At 43.7% G+C, this 26,816-nt stretch overlaps 1 protein-coding gene across 1 annotated transcript; it reads left to right on the plus strand.

Moving 5' to 3' along the window:
* C1QL4 (complement C1q like 4) lies at window positions 1-26,577 on the plus strand. Its single transcript, XM_056864802.1, has 2 exons — window positions 1-698; window positions 26,298-26,577. The coding sequence occupies exons 1-2, from the start codon at window positions 141-143 to the stop codon at window positions 26,475-26,477; spliced, it is 738 nt and encodes a 245-aa protein (XP_056720780.1). The 5' UTR covers window positions 1-140; the 3' UTR covers window positions 26,478-26,577.
* Window positions 26,578-26,816: the final 239 nt, after the last annotated feature.

Consider the following 26,816-nt stretch of genomic DNA (forward strand, 5'->3'; position numbering starts at 1 on the left):
GTGGGACCTCCATCCGGGTGGCTGTTGACTCCCGAAAGCCTTCCACCATTACCTCCAAAAGCGAAGACGACTTCTTAACCCTGGCCGCCTCCAGGCTGAGCCACAAAAAGAGGGTCATCGGGGCCGCCATTGGGGTGGCAATGGTCTTGGTTCTCCTGGTGGCCATTCCCTTGCTGGTGCACAGCTCCAAAACCACCTCCCACTACGAGATGCTGGGCAGCTGCCGTATGGTCTGTGACCCTTACACACCGCAAACCCACGGGGCAGCTTCGGCGGAGGCAAGCCAGGAGTTGGCCATCATCTCACCACCTCCTTATGTGTCTGGAGGAAAAGGAGACCAAGGAAGGAAGGGCAAGTCTGGAATCCGTGGCCCTCCAGGCCCTCCGGGGCCACCTGGTCCCCCAGGCTCACCTGGAGAACCGGGGAGGCCAGGTCCTCCAGGGCCACCTGGTCCAGGGCCTGGGGGTTACATGCCATCTTTCCCCAAGATCGCCTTTTATGCAGGACTGCGGAAGCCACACGAAGGTTATGAGATCCTGCGCTTTGATGATGTGGTGACCAATGTGGGAAACTACTACGAACCACTGAGTGGCAAGTTTACCTGCCCTCTACCTGGCATCTACTTCTTCACCTATCACGTGCTCATGCGTGGGGGCGATGGCAGCAGCATGTGGGCAGACCTGATGAAGAATGGGCAGGTAAGGAGACACCCCCTACTCTATAAGCCTGCACCCTTTCCCTCCCAGAGTCACCCTCTGCTCCTCTGTCCTTTTGCCACAACAACTGGAATCCCCTCCCCCTCTGCCAGGAAACCATGAACTGAGTCCTCCATCCCACCATACAAACAAAGCTTATTGTGTCCTCCTATTTCACTGGGAAACACAATGGCCGCTCCACCCATTCCATCTACATACCCTTCCCACTCCACCTATAGCCCCTCTGTACTCCACTTCACCTGCAATCTACTTTCACTTACCTTCTCCCCATTTTACCTGCTCAAAGCTTTGACCCACTCCAGCTACTAACCACACCCACCCTCTTTAGCCCCTCCCCTGTTAATGTCTTGACTCCTCCCAACTGACCTCAATGGCTCCACCCACTCACCTTTAAAACCCTTCTAACCCTCTGCCCATGTAGACACAGAACTGACATTTCCTTAAAATTTAGCAAAAGCTCAAATTTACTTCAGTCACAGAAACTTCTCAATCAGCTGTTGGAGAACAGTTCATCTCAGCTCTGGGGACTTCCAGTGCAATCTTTTTCCTAGGAGTAAATCCCACTGAATAGACCTGAGTAGGATTTTGAATAGACCTGTTTAGGATTGCACTGTATGTTATTAATTTGCCAGAAAAAGCAGAGGATTTTTTCTCAGGGGAAAGCTGAAGGGGGGAAAGGAATTATAATTATAATTTCTCTAACTTTTGGATATTTTTAAATTAATTAGAAATTACATTCATTCCTGAAAATAATGTACTCTTACTGCCTTCCGAGGAGGCTTTCAATTAATCCAAAATTATACATTTATATCACTATTACAAAGATCTCCCCAGGTTATTTATCAGAGGAACCAAGTAAGGCTGAAAATATTCCTGTCTTTATAAAAGGTTGTTCATTCTAATTTTAAGGGTTCTCTTTGAGAAGAAAAAAATAAAGATAAGGCTTGATAAATGAAAAATGCATATCAAGCATTGTATTCCACTGAGATTCATTTACCATTCCCTCTGCCCTTAAAAAATCCCTATGGATTTGCAGCCCTGTATGGCTGTCGGTCAAGTTTAAAAATCGCCTTAAATCAGTAACTGTGTTGGGATCTAACCTGGCCGCTCCTTCTCCCCTATTAATTTTTATCATATTAAATATAAAGCAATAGGCAATTTAAGGAGAAAAATGTATTTGGTAATTCATAATTCCTTAAGGAAGATCAATGAAGACGTAAAGAAAAATCACAACATACATGTATTTCATGTATGCATATGTTTAATCTATCTGGATAGAGAGGACATTCCTTTTAAAACATTCCTTTTAAAAATCTAGTGTGAAACTTCAACTATTAAACCAAACACACACTCTTCTTCTTTCCCTGTATGCAAACAATCAAAACTTTACACAAACATCACACCTAGCAATTACACATATACAAACACACAAGTCTGCTGAAGATTCTAAAGTTTAAGAGGATTTGCAATAATGGAAGAGGGAGCAGAGCTTATTTAATTCTTGAAAACAGTGTGAGCAGGTCTTATGAGCCTTGGCTAAGAGTCAAAGATGTAAAATAATTTTCGTTTCTATTTTAAATAATATTAAATAATAATTTGGGCACCCATACATTAGCTTATAGTTATAAAGTGCATGCTACACAAACTATACATTTATAATTAACTGCAACGAACATGTATATTTAATCATTTATATAAATTACCTCTGTACATTTCTGTATCTTATAAAAGTACAAAATATAAAATATTTGTTTGCCTAAATGCTAGATATATGTACACATATAAATACATTTTAATGATTGTCCAATAGGCATTCCAAATAAGAGTAGCATTCTATCACTATTTTACTGAATGAATATGCACATCTACTTATGTTAAATGATTGTTATAAGGACACCTGTATTTTCTATGCATTAAAATCTATCCATCCATCTATCTCTTTTATGCATTATGCCAATGTTGAATTAAAGCAGGATGTTGCAGGATGAGATGTTTTAACCTATGTTATATCTTACACTCCATATTTAATTTCATTTGCAGTCATAAATGTATACATAAACATATAAATTTAAAAGTAGTGCATGTAAACATCTATACCTACATAATATATAGTTGTAAAGTAGCACTGATGACAATCTCCACAATTTATATGTACATGCATACCTCTCACAAAAACTTTGTAATGGTTTAATTACTGCCTTTTATTCATATGATCAATGTTTATGTGCAAATATCAACAGGTCAAAACATAAAAATAAAGAGACTGCAGTTAAGATACATGTCAGGATTACAAGTCCAAAAGAAGAGTTAGGTATTAAATGCCAAGTGCAGACCAGCCACTCAATATTTTGTTGCATGGTACATGACTTCACACACACATAACTAAGCATCTGTCCATCAAAAAACATTTTGTCTTTCGCCAATTTCCAATAAGCTTCTATGACCCCTGCCCTATTTTTACATTTTTATTAGCAACCACTCTGAAGCTGCAGGTGGGTGAAAAGTTTTCAATAAGCTCACCTCTTTTTATTGTTTTTTTTTAAACCCATACAAAATGATCACCTATTATATTGAATGAGCTTTCATGGATCCCAGAGGCAGGAAGTAAGATATTCCTCTAATGAAAACTTTTGTATAACATTTTTGAAGTCTTTTTTTTATTATTTACTCTTCACCTAGGGCACTGAGTTATCAAATATATGGTGTTAAATGGAATAGTTTAGATTCTCATCTTTACCTCTTCCCATTTGTTAAAGATAAATAAGTCATTGATCTGAAATTTAAAATGCATCCCTGTTATCTCTCAACAAGCCACCCGAACTAATGAAAGCAACATCTCCAGAGAAGGCATCTGTCGTCTCTTTTCCTCAAATCAATAAACATATACATGTGCTAGCTGAGAGTTCCAAAAAATGCTCTGGGAGATGCCGAAATTAAAATGGTATATTTATATATTATACAGAGAGAGAGAGTATTTTATGTCAAACGGTATTTTACGAGCCAAAGATAATCCTGCTGAAGAAAACTGCCGATCCACTAAACTCAAAAAGGATTTCTTTCTAATGCCCTATGCCTCACAAGGTCATCTTGCAAATATTAAATTTGTTGAACTCACATTTCTTTCATATTAGAATGAGGACACAGTTTCACACTTTATGGATTAAGAGTGTACACCATGTGTTTGAAGATGTAACAGAGTTAGTTAAACCACATGGACTCAGTCAGACAAGTGCACCTCTTTCAAACATGTGGGGTAACCTCTTAATCCTTAACACATGAAGTAGCGCCAATGGCAAAGCGCAATGCAGAATGGCACCCAGTGGAATGTGGTGGTTCCATACCTGATTTGGCCCTGTTGCCTCTGAGCACTTTTACAACAGAAAGCCTGGTGTTCATATTTCAGTTGTTTCCATTGCTTTATACCTTCTAATTAAAATAACGTTTTGATTAGTTTCCGTAGAAAACTGACCAGAAGAATCTACTGTGGTTCTGGAAGAAGGGTTAAGAAGTGGTATAAAGCTTCTCCACCCCCTCATTGCCACACAAATATTAAGGGGAGTTCAGAATCCTAATCACCCTTCATTGTGTTCATTGATCTCAGACACTTAAAAAAAATTGGAACAGAGTCAATTCCCCACAACCCTTCAATAATTTCAGCATTAATACCACAGTCCTGTCTCCCTCTCCCCCCAAAATCAATTAATTACTAGCAATATTTGGATATCGAAATGCGCTGCCTAAGATAAATTCTGAGTTCTGCCTCCATGTTATAAAACTGGCATAGCTTGATACGTTTGCAGACTTGCATCAAGTCGACAGTGCGTCTCTCCCCACCACACACACACCATCTGAGTGATACAGTAAAGCATCCAGGCACCTAAGTAATGCTTGGCATGATTTATGCTTCATGAATGTCCCCCCTTCCAGCTAAGAATAAAGACCGTCCCTTCCTTAAATGGCGAGCTTAGATTTCAAGGGGAGTAGTGACGAAAGTTGCACTGGAAGGGTTAATCTTTTCTTTTTTCCAAGAGAGACTTTAAAATAGATTTTGACACCTTCACAATTTGTGCTTGGTGAACAGGAACAATTGCCTGTTTATTAAATAATAAATAGCAGGAAGGATAGAAACTGACACGGCACATGGTAATATTGGTTCAGTCAACTTTTCCCCTGAGACCCGTTTGCAGTCAATTTGTCAGAGAGGGGCTTTTTTATTTTAGTTTTAATACCAAAATGCCTCCTGTCAATTGAGATCAGGGGCAAGCAATACCCATGTCTTTACCTTTATTCCTTGTGCAATAGAGACCTTTCCCTCCTTCCTTCCTTTAAATTTATGTCGTTTATTTTAGCAGGGAATTAAAAGGGGGGATAACTCTCGTTTAATTTGCCACTGCTGCCATAAATCCAGGAACAGCAAGGGGGAGGAACCTCAGATTTCTTGGGGGGTCAACAATCTGGTATAATTTGAAAATATACAAAAAAAACCCCAAAAAACCAAAATACCCCAGATTTGAGAAATGACCGTCTAGCACACTTTCACAGAAATCAAGCCAAGCAGAGAAAAACAGCGGCAGAACCATTTTTTCTGGGTCCCTGACTTTATTCAGTTCTTTGCCTTCTAGCCTATAGTTAACTAAAGTATAAGCTGAGTAAGAGGTCACAGGAGTTTAGCCCCATAACCTGTTTTTGAATGCCAGGGCTCAGTCCTGCAATATAAAAAAAGGATGGAAAAGTGCCTTGGGGCATATACAGAGTGCTCTTCTCTCTCTCCCCACTCCACTACCAAATATTAACAGCCAGACTCCTACCTCTAGAAATAAGAGATCACCGTTTCAAAAGCCAGAGGGGATAGCTTTTGCTCAGGCTGGAGTTTTAGCACATTTCTTGTTAGGACTTATACCCTAAAGAGTAGCAACACTTGTTTTTAGTCGCCCATTAATCTCACTTGGCCCATTTCCCCCTTCTTAGACCCTTCCTAGCGATGCTTCTTTGATATCCACGGCAGTGGACCATGATGCATAGAAAGCACAGAAATTATGCACAGAAAGCTTCTGGCTGGAATTCGGAGATGCTATGCAATTTGCATCACTTTGGGGTTAAAAACAACACACACAACACACACACATTTGGGAAGGGTTCAAACAGTTGTGTGTTTTTTCTTTAGCACTGTTTGATTGGGAGAAGTACGGTGGCACCTCTCTCTCTCCCCGTAGTAAACCCTGGAGCGTTCCCAAGTAGATCAAACCAGCTCTTGCCTTTCTTGGCCAGTCACTCTCAATATCCATCACTTTGTCAGTCCCAAATCCCACACCACAGGGACATATTCTTGGCCTCTATCCCTGGGCTTTGTTGTGTGTAGTGGGTTTTTTTTTCTTGCTAAGCCTCACTTCAAATTCTATATCCCCCTCTAGAATGCTTTGAATGCGAGATTTATCCGTTAATAAATGGTGCTGGGTGTGGTTTAAAGAACCCTAAAATAGTCATTGATGGAACAACCAAGGAGGCCCTTCTAGGATTCAGGTTTTCTGGGAATTTGTATCCTCTCCCAAGGTTTTATTCCTAATCCCAGTTAGATGGGATCTGGTTCTGCTCCTCTGCACATGCTTCAATACACTCTCTTCCTTGCTGTGGTGGTTCAGAGGACAGATTGCAGGGCAAAGCCCAGTTCAAATTAAGCCCCTAGGTGTGCTTTCCAAATCTGACCAAGCAGGCTGTGGTTCACAATGAATGCGTTAGGCTTTAAGGGGCTACAAGACACTTTTGCTGTTTTGGCTGCAGCTAATGAATGGGAATTTCCCAAATCTAGAATTCTATCCAACTCCAAGGCAGGGTTTCATTGATCAGGGTTAAGAGAACAAAACAGCTTTCCCTCCCGGATGAGAGGCCAGCTTCTATGTAGCTGGACCAGGACTGAAATGCATGTCTGCTGGAGCAGAGTTTGCTGGGATCCAACCCCCCCTGTCCCTCCCCCCAGCAGAAGATAGGTGTCTACAATGACAGAATTAATTGGCAACGTCAGCAGAGGGGAGATGGGGATTAAACAGGCCATGGAGAATTAGCCCTCCCCTGGCCTTCAGAGAAGGTCCCCTGTCAGGGTCAAGGATGTCAGTGGCTCGCACAGCTGTGTCAGTAGTGTGAGTAAACAGAACGGAGTCAGCTGTCATTCAGGCCTCATTTAACTGCTAGGAACTCTCTTTTATTTCCCTTAAAAAGGGGGGAGATGAAATTGCACAAGCATGGCAGACTCGGGAGTAGATTTTTCAATATGCCCCTAAAATAACCTCTAACGCCCCTACAAATGCCTCAAAGGTACTGATTTAAAAACAACAACAAAACCCAGGAAATATAACTAGGGTGTGGTGCCTCTTTACTTGCTGAGTGTCTGTGCCGTTGGGATTGTGTGACAGTAAGAAATTCACCAGGTGAAGCCATCCCACCATAGCATCTCTGTTCCAGGAACATCTTTTATCTGCTGACGTTTCATTTTGGCATACAGTTCTTCGAGGCACAGAAGGGCAGCTGGAAATTCCATCAGTATTTATCATGCCTATTTCCACTTTTATTCAAAGTGTTCAGGATGGTGTACATGGGATGCACCACATTTAATTTTCACAACAGCCCTGTGAGGTAATCATTTGGCCAGCCATCACTGAAAGGAGGGATTCCATCAAATCCGGGTCTTCGACACCCGAGCCCATGGCTCTATCCACTGTCTCAGGTTGCTCAATCACATGAATTAACAGGAATTAATGTCATGGTAGGATACCACTAGTGTTAAAACTAGGGTGCTGGTGTAGCATCTTCAGTGCCGGATATCACCAAGAAGTGCTGGCCTCAAATTACCACTGGGTGACTTTAGGTGACTTTTGGTCACCCAGTGAAAATTTGGTCAAATCCAGCACTCAACCCGCAACACTGATATCCAGGCTATAACTCACAGGAGCCATTCTTCACAAGTCTGTGGTGAGATGTGATCAAACATTAAAGTATTTTGTCTACAGATTCTTTTTCTAGGAATCACAAATAACTCACAAGCACTGCCGTTATGACAACTACAGTGGGAAACAGTTTGCCTGGCCAAAGGTGTTCATGTACCATTAAAAGTAAAGGAACTCCACTGGCACTATTACAAACTGGCATCATACTAGCACTAATATATATATATATATATATATATATATATATATATATATATATATATATATATTACAAATATTCATTGCTGCTGTACCATTTCTGTAGCAGAGATCATCTTACTGAACTGTGAAAGCTCCCCAGTTCACTCTTCTGGAACATCAGCAGTAATATTTGGTTGTGTCTACATGCGCACATGACAGAAGGCAAAAATGTGGACACAATAAAACCCAGAAAGATTCTTTAAAAGAATGTGGGCCCCTATGCTTTAAAAACCAGTCTTAATAATGGCACATTTCTCAGCGCTACTGTGAGGGCATCTTCCCAGAGGGCCTGAACTTTGCTTCATGGGCCAAAAAAACATAGCTGAGGAAATGGAGGTGCCAAAAGAGCAGCAGAGAGAAACACCAAAGCCTGTGTAGCAACACTACGCCAGCACTGGGAATATGGCCTTGCAGACTCCAGGCTGTCAGCAGCCCCTCCTTATTCCTCAACAGCCAGCTTTAAGCTACCCGCTTCTCTCTCTTCCCAGAACTGGAGTAAAGCTTCGCTGGTTCCAAATCATCTCGCTCTAACCTCCTCCAACAGATCCACCCACAAGGCTTCAAGTCCCCTCCTACTCTTTTCAACTTTTCAACTATTTCAACTTTAAACTTGACAAAAAAAGAGTACAGGACTCCCGTTCTCCATGTACCCTACTTACTCACTGGTCCCATTTCAATGATGGAATTCAAGCATCCTGGCTGCCCGCCTTGTGTCTTGCGTACTTAGCACATTGTCCATGAGGAAACGGATACCCAAACCTGCTTCTGTGCTTTGTATATTTTAATTTTCCCACCCGCTCAATCTCAGTTTCCCCAAAATGTCAAATTCTAATTGAAATCTGCCCCCTGGAGCACTCCAAAGTCCACATCCTTCACTCAGAGCATGAGGGGAAAAAACGCTAGAGGAATTATGGTCAGTTCATCAACAGACAGCCATTCCTTCCGACTTCTCTCCAGAGTCATTTTTAAAACACATATGCATTCCCGGGCACTGCGCTGCTCTCCAATACTCTGTCATAAACACCCTCGTTGCATGTGGCCCTGCCAGCTCAGGCTGTGATCCTGTCAGCTCATCCAGCTTAGCGGCCTTACTAGTCCGTTTAAGGGACTTGGGTCGTCACAAGTTTCAGTAAAGTAAACAGGACAGAGGAGGTCTGCTGCCTGCTCTGTGCAAAGCCAAGTCCATGGACAGGATATTAAACAAGCCGATTTTGCAAAAGGCTTCTTCTTTATATATAAAAAATATTGTTGGACTTGCGCAGTAGCTCGTTTGGTGGTGACCTACATCTGTATATATGTATGTATTGCATTGTGTTTGTTATTGTTCAGCACCGATTTTTGTGTCTGCACGCATAGTATTGGATAGATAGGTTGTTGTCTCATGTTCTTGGATGTTGTTATTCTTACACAATACACGTTGTGTTTGATAAGATTATTGAGCCACGTGCTGTTATTTTGTTTGAGCTATTCTCATTATAGCATTGGGTGTTTTTTCCATTTGGGTAACCTCCAGGTACAAGCTGGAGATCTCCTGCTATTACAACTGATCTCCAGCCAATAGAGATCAGTTCACCTGGAGAAAATGGCCGCTTCGGTAATTGGACTCTATGGCATTGAAGTCCCTCCCCTCCTCAAACTCCGCCCTCCTCAGGCCCCACCCCAAAACCTCCCACTGGTGGCAAAGAGGAACTTGGCAACCCTACCCCCACCCCCAGTTGTAGGGGTTTGTTAAAAGATTGTAGCACAAGACTCAGGATTCCTCCAGAACCCTAAATGGAAAGGGCGAGAAACAAACAACAGTAGTAATAATAAATAGTAGCTGTGACTGGCCCTATTGGGCATATCTACCCCCCTGCAGAGGGCCCAGTCCTTTGCTATTAAAGAGGGATATCAAGTTATTCTCCTGCTCTGCCATCTTCCTCCTTTTCCTTCTACAAATTGACATTTATGCCATTCTCCCTTCTTCTCCTCTGCCTGTACTGTTTTGAAATGCTCCCGCCATGTAATGCATAAACACAATTATTTATATTTCTTTACTTTATTTACACCCCACCTTTCACCCCAACGGAGACCCAAAGCAGCTTTACATTACTCTTCGCCTTCATTTTATCCTCACAGCAACAACCCTGTGAAGTGGGTTTTAGGCTGAGAGTGTGTGACAGGCCAGGGCCACCCAGAAAGCTTCCACGGCAGAGAGGGAATTTAAACCTGTGTCTCCCAAATCCTAGTCCATCACTGAGCCAGCATGGTGTAGTGGTTAAGAGTGATGGTTTGGAGCAGTGGAGTCTGATCTGGAGAACCAAGTTTGATTTCCTGATCCTCCACGAGGCTAATCTGGTGAACTGGATTTGTTTCCCCACTCCTACACACAAAGCCAGCTGGGTGACCTTGGGCTAGTCACACTCTCTCAGCCTCACCTACCTCACAGGGTGTCTGTTGTGGGGAAGGGAAGGTGACCATAAGCCGGTTTGAGTCTCCCTTAAGTTGTAGAGAAAGTCGGCATATAAAAACCAACTCTTCCTCTTCTTCTCCTTCTCCTCCTCTAACCACTACACCACACTCTCTCTCTCTCACACACACACACACCCTAACCTCTTACAATTCCTTCTCTGTTCTCCATCATTCATAAAAGCGTCACAGGAAGAATATCCCTTTACATATTTTACTACATTCGTACTTTTTAAATCTTACCCTTCCTGAAAGGAACAGAAGAGAGGCATACCTGGTTCCTCCTTCCACAATTTATCCTCACCCCTGTGAAGCAGGTTAGGCTAAGAGAGTCTGGCTGGCCCAGTGACTTTCGTGAATTAGGGGTTTGAACCCTGCTCACCCTATTCTTAGTTAGATGATCCATTACACCACACTCACTCTCCATAGCTAGATCAACTAGGGCAAGACAAGGCAGAAACACTAAACAGGGTCAGCCTCACCGCCCCCCAGAGTTCTGACTGGGTGCAGATGTGGGCTGATAGTAATTCCCCAGGGTGTTTATATCCCACCCCCAATGAGTCAACCCTTGGTAAAAAGTCAGTGGGCCTTCACTTTGGATCAAAGAGCTGCTAGAGACTAGGGCTGTTGAATTAAAAAAAATTCGGTATAGTTCGGATTCGGCCGAATTCGGCCCGTTTAGATTCGGGATATGCCGAAGTCTGAACTCCCCCACTTCGGGTCCGTTCAATTCGGCGGGAATTCAAAGTTCGGGGAAAAAATTCGGCCGAATAAAGCCATTAAAAACACAATCGTGCTTTTCTGCGGCTTTGGGTCGGGCATTTTTGGGGTTAGAGGTCCCAAACTTTCAGCAGAGCTTCAAAGGACGTTTCTTGAAAGATCCCCCAAGTTTTGTAAAGATTGGGTCAGGGGGGGCTGAGATATGGGCCCGAAAGGGGTCCACCCCACCCTTAATGAGCATGTCTGAGCAGAGCTTGCCGCCTATGCACAAAGCTCCCAGCCCCGACAAACAGCTAAGTTTGCAAAGCATTGCAACAGTAATGCAAAACAACACAACTGCACAGCAACACAACCTTGTAAGCAGCACCTTTGCAAACCTGACACCTGGGAGTTTGCAAACCATGGAAAGAGACAGAGGCAGCTAGCTATGCATAATGAGCAGGAGGGGTGGAATTTCCCCTTTTGCATCGGACCGGGGACCAGGCAAATGCATTCTTTAAGTCACCATTTGAAAACCAGTTTTGAGCAAGCATCCAAATAGACCTAACCGCTCTTATGAATGAGGGAAAACAGACACACAACTGAAACCCCCCCTCAAACCAGGGAGAGAGAGACTCGAGGGAGAACACACACCCCAGGCAGAACCGGCAAAAGCCCCCTTTGGCTTCCCCACCCACCCACAGAAACGGCTCCCTCCCCACACACACAGACTCTGCTTTCCCACACACACACACACAGACACACAGGAGAAAAATGATAAAGCCCCCAAAGGGGTCTTACTGTGGCTGTCTTCTGTTCCATCAGGAGGGGTGGGAGGAGGACTGGGTAATCCAAGATGATTCCATTTAGGCACGGACGTTTTGCTCTGGAGATGCATACCAGGCTGGGGTGATCCATTCATCCCAATAGGGAAAAGGGGAAAGGGGAAAGCCCATATCTCTGGACCCCCTGACCCAATGTTTACAAAACTTGGGTGGTCTCTTAAAAAGGCTTGTCTGAAGCTCCGCTCAAAGTTTGGAATCTGCACCCCCAAAAATGCGCCCCCTGCAGCCACGGAAAGAGAAAAGGGGGAGCCGATATTTCTGCCCCCACTGAACCCATCTTTACAAAACTTGGGTGGCATCTTAAGAAGGATTGTCTGAAGCTATTCTGAAAGTTTGGGGGCTGTATCCCCAAAAAAGCGCCCCCTGCAGCCACGTAAATGGGAAAAGGGGGGAGGGAAAAGGGGGAGCCCATATCTCGAGACCCCCTGACCCAATGTTTACAAAACTTGGGGGGTATCTTAAGAAGCTTCATCTGAAGCTCCACTGAAAGTTTGGGGTCTGTACCCCAAAAAATGCGCCCCCTGCAGCCATGAAAAGAAAAAAGGGGGGAGCCCATATCTCGGGACCCCCTGACCCAATGTTTACAAAACTTGGGTGGTCTCTTAAGAAGGCTTGTCTAAATCTCTGCTGAAAGTTTTGTGTCTGTACCCCAAAAAATACGCCCCCTGCAGCCACAGAAGGGAGCGAATGTGCACCCCCCCACACACACACACACGAGGATTTCCCTCTCTCTCTCCCTGGCCGGGCCGCACATCAGCTGATTCCTCCAGTACTTACTGACGGCCCCGAATTTGCCGGATTTATTCGCGAACTCCCGAACTTGCTGAATTCGGCTCCCCGGTTGCCCGCCAGTTTTGAGTTCGGTTCGTCCCGAACTAAAAACCACCGAATCAGGGGAAATTCGGCTGATTTTCAGTTCGGGCCGAACCAAATCAACAGCCCTACTAGAGACCATCAGGATCACCATCAAAGAGTAAAACATCTTCAGATACTTCAAGCTTGCACACCCTTCCTAGGAAAAGCACAGCTGATAAGAAACGCAAGTCATGCTGTTTCAGCACTTGAAAAGGCATGGTGGAGGGGGGGGGCAAGAGATTTTTGGGCTGCTGGATTGGGGCCTCACAGTGATTTTTATAGAACTAGAGCTGCTTTTAAATTGTGTTAGCGGCCACAGGATGGCATTCTTGGTCCCCCCCCAAGTGCCAAAACAGCTGTGTGGGGAGGCGTTTTGGCACTTGATAAGGTGTAAAAGAAGGAAATCAAGAGCACCTCAGACCCAAATTGGGTCTACAGCTACACTACAGCTGCAGGGAATGGCCCTTGGGGTGGGAGGACTCTGCTTCCCCTCGCAAGTGGAAAAATGGCATAGAGGGAAGGCAGGTATTCTTCCCCCTCTGTGGTGGCTTTCCAAGGCCCTTTGGGCTCTCCTTTATTTTTTAAAAGCCATTCCCCACAGCTTTGGTGTGACTGTGTGAATTTTTAAAAAGCAAACATCTAGTTTGTCCCTAAGCAATGATTTTTCATGTGCGAAGGGGCCAATTCCCATAAAAAGAAAGAAGGATCTAGCAATTTGATGGCCCACCTTTACAGATCCCTCCTCCTTAGCAGTATCCATTCATTGAGGCCTAGTCCACTCTGCTAGGTCTGTGTCTGGGTTGTAGAGTCTCAGACTACGTGTGGGGTTTATGGGTAGGGTTGCCAGGTCCCTCTTCGCCACCGGCGGGATGTTTTTGGGGCGGAGCCTGAGGAGGGCAGGGTTTTGGGGAGGGGAGTGACTTAAATGCCATAGAGTCCAATGGCCAAAGCAGCCATTTTTCTCCAGGTGATCTGATCTCTATCAGCTGGAGATCAGTTGAATTAGCAGGAGATCTCCTGCTACTACCTGGCAGTTGGCAACCCTATTTATGGGCCTCCATGATTATTCCTCCATACAACACTAGCCCTGTTCGCAAGTTACAGTGAACACATGTACAAACTGTGTACAGTGTACACTAGATTGTTTTTTGTATGTGTATTGAGTAATTCTCATTTTACAGTGAATGCATGTACAGCTGAATGTGTGGTACAAACCCCACATTTATCCAGATATTGGTCCCCCGTTTCATTTGTAAAGTGGACACATGGTGGCTCTTTCACACAAACATATGTACATGCCTTCACTGTTACATGTAAACAAGGCTACTAGCAAGTCAGAGAGAAGTGTTGGAGCTTCTCTCTGGTAATCTTCTGTGTGCAGGGAACTTTTATGAATGGGAAAACACTGGATTTTGTGAGTCCCCCTAGCCTAGTTGAGTCTACAGTGGTGCAGCCCAGAGACAGATCTTGCCATCTCAGGGAAAAAAGAAACCTTCAAATGCTTCCATTCCCCCAATTTAGAAAAGTGATGTCCCATAACCTGCCTCAGCACTGCTTCAAAGCGGGGACACAGATTAAGGCATGCTCAAGCTCTCAATTATGTTTAAGAGGCCCCATAGCATACAGCTAGTGTGGTGTAGTGATTAGTGTCAGACTAGGGTCTGGGAGCCTCAAGTTTAAATCCCCTCTTCTCCATGGAAGCTTGTTGAGGGACTTTGGGCCAATCACACACTCTCAGCCTAACCACCTCACAGGGTTGCTGTGAGGATAAAATGGAAGAAAGAAGAAGGATGTCAGCTGGTTTGGGTCTGCGCTGGGGAGAAAGGCAGGGTATAAACAAATCAAAATTTAATTAATAAATTAACTTTTTTTTTATTTAGGGCCCCCTCATAATTTGAGATCCTAAACTGTTGTTTACTTAGCTTCTGCTGCTCCTCTGCCCCCCCATCTCTTGCATGCTCCTCTCCCCTCCCTCCCCCTAATCAGGCATTAGGCAGCATCCTGTACTGACCACCTCTCTGTTCTCTCTCCACACAAAGCCAACCCTGGTGTTCCATCTTCCCAGACCCTGAACCCAATTCCAAACAAAGCACCATACTAAGAACTAACTAAGAAAGGAAAGTATTTTTATGCAGCCTGATACTGCTTCCAGCACTGCATTTCCTAGTGGTCAGCTGCACCCTACAAAGTCCTTTATACCACCATTCTCAATACAATTTAATTCTTTTCACAGGGTTGATGCTCACTGGTTGATGGTTGTAAGGAAAGGAGAGCCATGCTTCTGAATGGAGAATGGCTGGAGGGGGGCGTGAGGGGAAGGGGAGAACCAACCCAACAGAAGTCTCTTAGTTAAACTAATATAATCCTATAAACTAATATAATCCTTAGTTAAACTAATATAATCCTAGGCAATAATCTTAGGGAGCAGAATTGCTAAAGATGCGAAACCTATTCCTAATTTCTTCCTCCATACAGAATAGATCTATTCTCCTTTCACCACATGTCAGTTCAATTTCCCCATTGGCTCCACAGAGATAATTAACACAGCAACTGCCCTTCGTTTATTTATTCAAACTCTTTCAGAGTGCCCCCTAGTGGGAAACTGAGAGGTTGGAGGGAATTTCAGTGTTGCACAGATGTGTATGCATGCTGCAGTACAAAGAACACTATTATTACAGCATCTTGTATTTGAGATTATCTACATGATATGGAACAATGAACACTGTTAGCGAAGCTCGGTCTTAGTGAGAACAGAGAGCTCACAGATCTGATTTGCAGCCACATCAATTGCTGAAAGCAAAATAAATCCCCCCATGCAAATGATAGTCAATTCAAGCCTTTTATTAGGACCAACTAAATTTCAGTGTGCAAGCCTTTGAGTTCTACAGAACTCTTCAGCAGGTTGGATGTGTGTGTGTGTGTGTGGGGAGATATGTCAGGCTATGGTGTTAAGGCCTAAACTGTCTGCAAAGGCAGATGAGGTGATGCTGGTTGTGTTGGGGAAATCTAAATCCCAACCCAAACAGGTTCAGACTATGGGCTGAACTAGGGTTGCCAGGTCCTTCTTTGCCACAGGTGGGAGATTTTCGGGGTGGAGCCTGAGGAGGGCACGGTTTGGGGAGGGGAGGGACTTCAATGCCATAGAATTCAATTGCCAAAGCGGCCATTTTTCTCCAGGTGATCTGATCTCTATCAGCTGGAGATACCTGGCAGTTGGCAACCCTAGGCTGAACTCAAATATGAAGCAGAGAATATCTGAAAAATGATACTTTATTGAAAAGAGAAACAGTTTGCACAAACGGGAGAGGCGGTGCCTAGGCTACAGGACAAAAGAACGCTCTCTCCAAAATATCGCAAGTATCAATGGTTTTTATAAGAGGATGCAATAGGGAATAAACAAGCCCCTCCTAATTAGCATATATGATTGCAGCATGGTCACAGAATACTGATAACAAACATCCCTTTCCCTTCCTCTGAGCCAAACCATGGAATGGTCATTTTACTGGCCAAGGACAGAATATCACTCTGACCCTCTTTGGCTAGCTAGTCCACAAGAGGAAGAGCCTTCTTCCTCCAAATGATTCCAGCTGTTGTTTACTCATACTAAGAGTTCTAACATAGAGTTCAAGCTATGCCTGCTATTATGCGGTATAAAGAGCAATACTAAATCTTTGGTTCATAGGCTTTAGGGTAGGCCCTAGCCTATTTAATCCAACAATTCCTCTTCAGTTGCAGCTCCTACCAAACTGTACTTTTTGTCCTGTTGCAGCATTCAGTGCGCGTGTGACCCCACAACTGGGCAAATAATGCCACCGCCAGAGCCATTTTGGTCCAAGAAAGCAGCATGAAGGGGACGGCTGGAGCCCATCCTCTCTTAATGCCACAATCCTGATCCAAATCCAGCCCTATGGCACTTGAGGAATAAGTTCCTTGAAGATGCATCAAATTGGAACAGGGGAATGCCAACCTGAATCATGGCCAAATAAGAAAAATAGGGCTGCACAAAGCACGTGCCAGCAAACCAAAAAACGAAAAAAGATGCAAGGTGACTGGTGGCAGCTTTATTGACATGTAAAACCCCTACACATTTTGTTATATGAGTTTGATCAGCAAAGAGAACTCTGATCCACCTGATGCAGCTTATACAGCAAAACGCGTAGGGGCTTTACATGACAATAAAGCTGTCATCAGTCACCTTGCATCTTTTTTTCCTTTTGGGGGGGCTGTTTTATGGCCAAATGTATCATGTAGCTTGGCTCTCATCATTCAGGAATGAAGAAAACTTCCATCTGAAATTAGATAAACCAGTAGCGAATAAATTCAAACATCTCTCTCTCTAGTCCCAAATGGTACACACCAGTCCCATCATCAGATAATGTATTTTGCTAAACTGGAACATGAATGTCACAAATCTCCCTGGGAGGAAAGCACATGCTTTATTGTTCAACATGTCTGTGTTATATGCCCATATTATAGGAGTGCACGTGAAGTGCATTTCCTGGCATCACTGCTCAATGTGAAACAACAAATTTTTGTGCCAGCAGTACATCCTAGTATGTGAACTCCAGTGGTCATGATAAGAACCAGAGTGCTAAATTAGTTGTCTTTTATGCCCATATTAATCAAACACATACAACCCAACTAAAAATTATGTACATTACTGTTGCCTGCTTTGTATTGAAGATTTTAAAAAAATCCAATCACCACTCCTCAAAATCAATACCTTTCCATCCATTTTTAATTTGGAAAGTTCAAGCATCATCAGGGCAGCGTTGGGCTTTCAGGGCTCCAGAGAGAAGTGCCAGTGCTTTTATGCTATATTTTTATTTCAGCTCACTAAATAGTCAGGAAAAATAAATATGGGGGGGGGGGGAGTTAGTCAATTTCACAAAGACAACAGAGCAGACAGCAAATTCCCCAAGCAGAATTTGAACCAGCAACTGTGGGATGGAGCAAATTCCCCATTAAATCCTGTCCATCGCCCTAGGTAGTTGCCCTATGTTTATGGCTCCAGAATAAGCCCCACTTGGCAAGTTTATCCCCCTCTTTGCTGATACAGGCAGTATTTCATTTCCCTGTTGACAGCTTGATCCATGTAAGAGCTCACTCTGTTGTCAGAGATTTGTCTGGAGAGGTCTGTTGCAGGCCTCTTTTGATCTGTCTATCGAAGGAATTTATTACCTGGACATTGTCACTATAGCCTCAGAATACCCTGTATCATAGGCCATCTGGCCTCAGCACACACACACACTGTGAGGAAGGGTACCTGACACACAGCTCTCCCTGAGAACTGTTACACTCAGGAGCAGGGTAGGATTCAGTGGCTTGCCCAAAGCGAGCCCAGGCATCTGTCGCACAGCAGGAAGGTTAACCCCAAACAATCTGCAATCCTATGTTACGTTCAGGCAAACACACACAGAATCAAGCTGCATGAACATTTACAGACATTTATCCAAGTTGTAATGGCAGCATCTAACTAGGAAAAACCATCCATAATTACCTCAAAGAAGTAATACTTTATACTGCAGAGGGAAAGAGTTGCCATTGCTTTTGACAACAGTAGCTGCGATGATCCTGCTACTTCACGTAGACTGGAACCCGTACAAATAGGGAACAGAAGCACCCTGAATGTGCCACAACATGACCTCTGAAAACAGCAATGATAGCATCTGCTATCATTCGTCAGTGTTGTCTATTCTGACCAGCAGCAGCTATGTAGGATCTTAGGTCTTCCATATCACCTACTACCAGATCAGGAGGTTTTCTTTTACAAAATTTATGTCCTGCCTTTCTGCCCTCACAAGAGCCACCAAGGCGCCCAACCAATTAGAACATATATAATAAAATCACATTTTAAAACTCTTAAAGTAAAACAAAAATAAAAATACACACATATCGTTAGAACAATTAAAAACAGAGCTAAAACACAAAAATAGCAATTAAAACACTGGTCAGGAAGGAGGAATCACTGAAACACCAAAAAGTCTTCACCTGCTGGTGAAAGCTGGCAACAGAAGGGGACAGATGAGTCTACCCAGGGAGAGAGTTCCAGAGTGTTGGTGCCATGACTGAGAAGGCCCTTCCTCCTAGGTCGCCCCTGCCTAATCTCAGAAGGCAGAGGCTCCAAAGGTTACCGTAGTGCTTGGGTGGGTTCATATGGGAATTGAACCTGGGACCTTCTGCATACAAAGCATAGGCTCCACTAATGAGCTTCAGCCTTACCTCTAAAGAAACACACATATAGGAAGAGGGAAAACTGAGGTGGGTGGAAGCAGTGGCTTGGCTGGAAGACAGGGGTTGTCTTCCTTCACTTCTTGTGTCTTGGTTCAGTAGCCTGACTGAGCCAGCTACAACTTTCCACAGAGCAGCTCTCCTGTGCTTGAGTCACACTACAGCACACAATTTGCAGACAAAATTAAGTTTTAGGATCCCTTCTGTATCTGACACTCTAGGGTGCCACATGCCCTCTGCCCAGCCTAATAGCACCTTGGGATGAATGGAAATGGCTGACCTACCTTGGCTAACAGTAAATACAAAGACAGCCTGCATCATGGTCACTTCAATAGTTCCCTTGAAGAAAAAGAAGTTTATTTGTTTTCTAAATGACCATGACTCCATTTTCCAAAGGAGTCAGTGGTATATCGGAGACACCAGTTTTGGGAGTCGGTGGTAGGAATAGACAGGTAAGGTGATTAGAACACTATCATGCCTGGTATCTGAGGGAGAAAACCCTTGTTTTTTCCTGCATCAGGGTGAATAAAAATTGGTTACTTCAACTGGATATTGTTTAAATCTGATCTTTAATTTTTTTTCACATTGTTTTGAATGCCTCTTTATAAAAAAGCTGATTAAACACTAATGAAACCAAGCATACCGTTATTTAAACCTGAATGCAAGATCCTCTATCAAACACACTGAGAAAAAATAACGGGGGGGGGGGGGGAGGGAATAAATGTTATATTTTAATGTTCAAATGTTTTCATATTTGTCACCTTGGGGACCAGAAATGGGTGGAAAGGAGGCATAAAAATGTTTTAAATTAATAAACTTTTGATGCTCAAAATCTAGAACTATGATAATGTGTTATTCTGTCAAAGTATTAATATTTATAACTTGTTGACCAAATAGCATAGACATTTAGTGCAGAATCCAACATGCAGTGCAATCCTAAACAGTGCTGTTTTTTTCTGTCAAGTCACGTCTGACTTATGACAACTCCTGGTGAGGTTTTCAAGGCAAGAGATGTTCAGAAGTGGTTTGCCATTGCCTGCCTTCAGGTCACACAATTTGGAGGTCTCCCCCATCCAAATACTTGTCAGGTTGACCCTGCTTGGCTTCTGAGATCTGACGAGATCAGGCTAGGCTGGGCTATCTAGGTCAGGGCTAAACAGTGTTAAAAAAAGGTAAAGGTTCCCTGTGCATGTAATGACCTTTAGAAGGTAATTACAGCCTTCTAAATCCACTGAAGGGTATCACACTCAGCACCATCCTAAGAGATCTTTCCTGGAAGTAAGCTCCATTGAATAAAATGGGACTTACTTTTGTGTAGACCTACTTAGGATTGCTCCTTTGTTTAGGACTGCACTGAATAAGTTAAGTAACTTTAAACTGCACTGACTTCAATGGGAGAGGGTTCAGCTTTTCTCAGAATGAGTTAAACATTCTTTCGTGGCTTGACTCTTACTTTTCATGTCATTTTTAAAAAATTCATCCTTTGCTTCTGCAAAAACTGGACATTTAATAAGTGATTTTACAGGTATAAAGAGAAAACCAAAACAGACATATTTTCAGCCATACATTTCACAGTTACCTACCTAATTCTGCAGTCCCAAAATGCATGTGGACTTTATGTCCAACAGTTTTCATTAGGCTCTTAGGCAGCATAAAGGCTCAACAAGTTTTAGCTGTTACAGCAACCAATAACTTTGCATCCTCTATCTGGAAATATATGGATTACGGAACAGGACAATTGATTTAAATCAATGGTTATAAAAGCTGTCTCTTTTTTTCTCTGCGACTTCAATTGCCTTGACTTCAATCAATCAATCCTGTCCTTGATCACAGATGCAAATGTTTGCATTTGGTAGCAAATCAACAACATTTCCGAGCAGTAGTAAGAGGGAAAGATACAGATATGAGAGGTAGGGGGAGCGTTATAAATCTATATAGTGATATATAGATACAGAACCAACCCACCTCACTCCCTTTCCAGAGCCACCTGAAACATCTCTCGCAAACAATTCATGTGTCCCATGGATTCCACTTTCTGCCCTTCAAAAACGACAAATCTATTTCAGCGTCTGTCTAGTCCATTTCATTTCCAAATCAGCTCAAGGTTATCCTATTTTTGGATGAGAAAAGTCCATAGAAAGGTTAAAAGAAAAACACATTCACAGCATCCTCAACCCAGGATACTGAAAATGCGTTTGGACAGGTTGATACCAGTACTGGTACATACATTTCTTCATACATTTCTTAAAACAAGCACAAATATATATGTATACTTTGGGGATATTTACACAACAGGTGTACATTTTGAAGATAAGCGTACAAATGGAACCAGCACACAGAAAGGTGTTGGGCTGGAAACAGGAGGCAGATATGCATATGAACAAAATCTTCCTCTTGGTTTGTACAGGCCAGCATACTTTAGGCTGCATACAAATATGTTTAGACAGATATGTGTATCTGCACACATATTTCTGCATGTACCTTTTTTGTGTTGCACACTTGAATAATAGCAAATTGGCAAACTGAATTTAGCTGTGTTACAGGTGTTAAAAAAAAGGGCTAAGCGGCATAAGCCCCCGTTAATGAAGTAATTAATAAGGCAAATGTAATTGATGTGAGTTGTGTTAATTCTGTTTAATTTAATTACATTTCAAATCATGAAACAACAAAGGAGGAGAGTAATTGCTGATCCTGCACAGCATTTCCCAAGCTACCCATTGGATTTAATTTGAGAGCTTCTGCTGGGGAGGGGGGAAAGCCAGGCATCCAAACCCAGATCATTCTGTACAATCATTCCGTGTATTTTGTGAGAAACCAGGAGTTGCTCTTTTACCTCATCTGTAAGCCAATTAGTGGTCGGAGATTTGCAACCCAGAAGAAGAGACGTATCATTTTGCAGGAGGCATGCCATCTTGGATATGTGCAGTAAAGGATTTGGAGATCTTCAAGGGAAGCAAGTTAACTACAGCTTGATTATCTATACATGGCCACCATAGATTCCCCCCAATAATTCACTCCCCCTGCAAGCAGCCTCCACTCTTTCTTTGTAGCACCTCCAGCCCTTTTATCACTATGTTATTCTCCCATCCCCCCTGTAGGTTCTTCTCAGTGTCACATCATTTTCTTCTCCCTTTGCTATGCTTTTCCTCAACCTTCCAGTTTCCCATCTTCTACCAGCACAGCAGCAGCAACTCACACAGCCTGGGACCAACTGAACTGCAGACTGAAGTTCACAACTCTGTCCTGAGTTACAGAAGCACTCAGAAGGGCAGAGACTCCTTTCTGACCTTCCTATCTAATGTATCTTTTTCTCCCCTTTCTCCAAGGAGCCCAGAAATTTCCCACTCCTCCTCCACATAATCCTCATGTTACTTGTACGGCTGTTAAATTGAAAACAGCTCGTGCAGCCCCACAAGGGGCCATTTCAGCTTGGGAAAATGGCACAGGCAAGGGAAGGCAAAAGCCACCCCCACCCCCCATGCCATGGTCATCATCCAAATCAAGCCCTGCATGGGGAAATAAGTTCTCTGCAGCTGCTGGCTGGCTGTGGGGAAAGCAAATCAGGTTGGAGGGACTCCAATCTGGATCATTAAAAAAAATTGCATAGTCCAGGCCTGAGTTCCCACCATGGAATTGACTGGGGGAGAACATGAAAATAATGTAACATAGATATTGTCGAAGGCTTTCATGGTCAGAGTTCATTGGTTCTAGTAGGTTATCCGGGCTGTGTGACCGTGGTCTTAGTATTTTCTTTCCTGACGTTTCGCCAGCAGCTGTGGCAGGCATCTTCAGAGGAGTAACACTGAAGGACAGTGTCTCTTGACACTGAAAATACCAAGACCACGGTCACACAGCCCGGATAACCTACAAGAACCAATGTAACAGAGAGTTCGGAAAAATCAAGTGACTTTGCCAGTCTTAAAGCTATGTGTATTTTGGAGGATTTTATCTTTTTACCACAGTTTTAATTTCTGCTACGTTTTTATTATTTCTATGATATTATTATTCCCTAATTAAGTATGTATGTATTTAACTTTGATTTGTTCGGAGACTTGATGGTCTATGACTGCGAATAACGTCTACTACACCAGTCTCAAAGAGGGAGTCTGGCAGAGCTGGGACAACACTCTAAACCAGTGTCTCAGGAGCCACATGTAGGTCTTTGACATGCCCCCTGTCACTCTTCTGAGCACTGTTTCCTGATGTGGCACCCTCCCCATGTTAGCGGAAAGCAGGCAAGGCCATTGCCTGGTGCGGTTTGTGGTTGGCAGGTTGCTAGAGGATCTGCAGGAACAGGAGGCTACATCTCCCTTAGCTGTGGGCTTTACGACAGGGGAGAAGTAAAGGGTTCCCTACCTTTCCAACAATCACTCACCCTTCTCCACAGCCTCCATGACCTCATTCCAGCATCCAGATGGCTGTCGGGAGGTCTGTAGCACCAGGATAGGAAATACCATGCCCACATCGGGAGCTGCCAATCCCACAGGCACATGTGACCACAGCCCTGCTCTGGGACAGAACATGCGAGCAGTAATACGGACACAACTATTTCATAGAGCGCATTGACTTAGGCAACATGCGTTTTAGAATAACACAGGATGCCTGATGCATTCAAGGGTTGCTGTGGAGGATAAGACAGAAGAAACAATTGAGGAAGGTTAGCATGGTTTTTAATCACTTTTCACATGCATTCGTTGTTCTCTTCTTGGTGAAATTTCTATAGACTTTGATCAAGAGTGCTTTTAATTGCATTCTCACCAAGACAAACAGTCCTGGCCATTTTAATCTCTCTTCATTCTTTATTTATAAATCAGAATGACTTTTAGAGTCCAGCGGGCTGGCTCATGCGAGCGAATGCATTCAGCTCACAAAAGTATCTGCCAGATGAAGGCTTCATTACTTCTGCTGCTTCTTCTAAAAGAGTTAATCAGTGCAAAGCATTATTGCAGCATGAAATCTTTTGGGGCAGGAACTGCAAGAAAGAATTTCAGTGCCATCCTAAATGGAGTTACACCCTTTTTGAAGACAGACGCAGCACGCACTGTGTTTTGAAACGAGGCTGAAACAGTTCAACAGGTGTGCTCTTCCCTCAAAACCCAGAGCTGTGTATATGCTATGAACTCACAGCAAAATTTATTTAATAAAATTCTTTTGTGTCAGTGGTTAGTGTCAGAATACAATTTGGGAAAGCTAGGTTCAAATCCCCACTGTGGTGACCACAGACCAGTTGCACACTCTCAGCCTAAACTACCCCACAGGGTAGGATAAAATGTTGGAGGAGATAATAATGCAAGCTGCTTTGTGTTTCCTTTGGGGAAAAAGAAAATGAGTTGGAAAAGTTAGTTTTTATATCCTGCTTTTCTCTACCATTAAGGAGTCTCAAACCTTCCTCTCCCAACAAACACCTTGTAAGCTAGGTGAGGCTGAGAGAGTTCTGAGAGAACTGTGACTAGCCCGAGGTCACTCAGCAGGCTTCATGTGGAGGAGTGGGGAACTGAACCCAGTTCTCCAGATTAGAGTCCGCCACTCTTAACCACTATACCATGCAGGCTTAAGGTGAAGCACAAATTAGTTTTTTTTAATTAAAAAATAAAGTCTAAAGAAGTCCTCATTACCCCAAAATATACCTGCAGTCTATATCCCATTAAAACCCCTAGCAAATGAGGGGGCCTTGTGGAACGTCCTGAAAATGCCCCCCTCACTTTCTCATGGAGCCCATTCCACAGAATGGGAGCTACAATGAAAAAGGCAGGGGCTCTAACTGATGCCAGGCTTGCTACCTTAAGTGGGGGAAATGCCAGCTGGTGGCAGGCAGCCTGAGGACACGCAAGGATATATGGGGAGAGTCAATCCTTTATATTATTTTTAAAAATTACAAAATGTGATTTTGGGCACAAATTAAGTTTTCTGTAGAACTTCTATTTACAAAAAATGTTTCTAGTCCTTATGGCTAGAAGATATATAGATGAGAAAAAGCTTAGTTAATGCCTGGTGTCAGACAGGTGGCTGAATCACATTTCCACTGGTCAAGAGAGATTCACTAGAGACTCCTTCCCATGAGCCTAATTTATTTAAAAAAAAACACGCCAATATATTGATATTGCATAATTTAGCTTTGCATAGTATAAACAAATGTTTAATTTTAACTCTTAAACCCAGAATATACGCAAGCCATTATTAATGCCCATGGGCAACCTCTGGCACCACATCAAGCCCCCAGAGACTTCAAGCATGGTTCTGATGCATGTTACAGAAGTGTCGTTTATTTGAAAGTCAAAGAAAGTGTGCCTCTGCCTCTTTTCCCTTTTCTCTCCCAGCCACAAGCTGGGGATGCTCAAATGGGCAAGAAGGTGAACCCGGGAGGAGCCAGAATAAACTCAAGGTTGTCAACTTTCCCCCCTCCCCCAGCCAAATGCAGCCAGCTTGAACAAGGGGTCACTGATCGTATATATGTGCTATCATCCCAATTTCACCTTCAGCTGGCAAGTTTTTGTACTGTTTCAAAAAACTTGTTTGATCCAGAGAACCAAAAAGAAAAAAGTTGGGACATCAGTATTTTCCAAGTGGCTTTTTATTAGGTGACTATAGTCATACAAGGCCCCAACTTGGATTAGGAAAGCAGCTAGTGGAGGTAACATTTAGCCCTTCTTCTGTCACATGGTTACACTAATCAAAACCACCACCCCCACACTCAGTTATTAGCTCTTTACGGGGGGTGGGGGACGACAGGGTACCTGTCTTTTGCCCTTAAAAGGGCTACAAACTGCATGCAAGGGTGATGATGTGTTCTGTTTAGCAAAACTGTGCAGGGGTGGCAGGGTTAAACCCTTCTGCATAGAAGCCCCAATCTGACTAAGGCTCCTGCAATGCATAACTGGCTAAAATTGCCCTTTTAAAAAAAGACTGCTGGGAAGATCCAATCACGGATGCCCCAGTTCCGATCGAGGCGACAACAGAACAAAATTAATGTGTGCCCACACCAGAGGAAATGAAGCCTCTATCAAACCACATTCAGTTCTCTTAAAAGGCACTGTCTGTTTGATATATAGGATGCCTGGATAATAATCAACAGTGTGAGGCTTCAGGGCCACGCATAGATCTTTTACTTTGCCCTCAGCTAGCTGAAGTATGCAAATACATGCGGTTTGAGAGTTCTACTGTTGATTCAGGTTGCAAAACTCTGGAGGCCGTTTTGGAGGATTGCACCTTTGATTTCTTCTCAAACGGAGCCCTGCCCATCAACAGCTTAAAGGCCTACTTCAGGCTGACGAGGGTCCCTTCCTGTCCCCTCTCAGGACCTGCTAACATCAGCTTGTTTCTCCCAGGTCCGTGCCAGTGCCATCGCACAAGACGCCGACCAGAACTACGATTACGCCAGCAACAGTGTGATCCTACACCTGGACGTGGGTGACGAAGTCTTCATCAAGCTGGATGGCGGGAAAGTCCACGGGGGCAATACCAACAAATACAGCACCTTCTCCGGATTCATCATCTACCCAGATTGAGCCCTCCTGGCTCCTTCTTCCCCACCCTTTTTGCCTACCCAAACCCTTCCCCCTCTGGGTCAGCTCAATATTCTTCTTGGCTTTACCATCTCCCTGGACCCCAGGGGTGGGGGTATCCCTTCTCTTAGTTCCAATCAACAGAGTATTGGAACAGAGACTTTGGAGAGGGGAGACTCTGCCCTCCCCCCTTGGGTCAATATGCTGTCTAGAGGGTGGGCAAAAGATTTAGGGTGCATGGGGAATTGTGGGGGGGCGGGTAGATACAGGATAGCAGAGTATCATCCTGGGTGGGGCCCTGTTCAGCAGCAGCCATGTCCCCTAGAGAGGCAAAATCTAGGT

Source organism: Euleptes europaea, chromosome 1 (genome assembly GCF_029931775.1).
Source record: "Euleptes europaea isolate rEulEur1 chromosome 1, rEulEur1.hap1, whole genome shotgun sequence".
Lineage (NCBI taxonomy): Eukaryota > Metazoa > Chordata > Lepidosauria > Squamata > Sphaerodactylidae > Euleptes > Euleptes europaea.

Bases quoted from the DNA above. Each gene is read 5' to 3' on its own strand.
- C1QL4 (XM_056864802.1), top strand. From the start codon at position 141: ATGGTCTTGGTTCTCCTGGTGGCCATTCCCTTGCTGGTGCACAGCTCC. The intron at 699-26,297 runs GTAAGGAGACAC...TGTTTCTCCCAG, and splicing joins ACCTGATGAAGAATGGGCAG to GTCCGTGCCAGTGCCATCGC.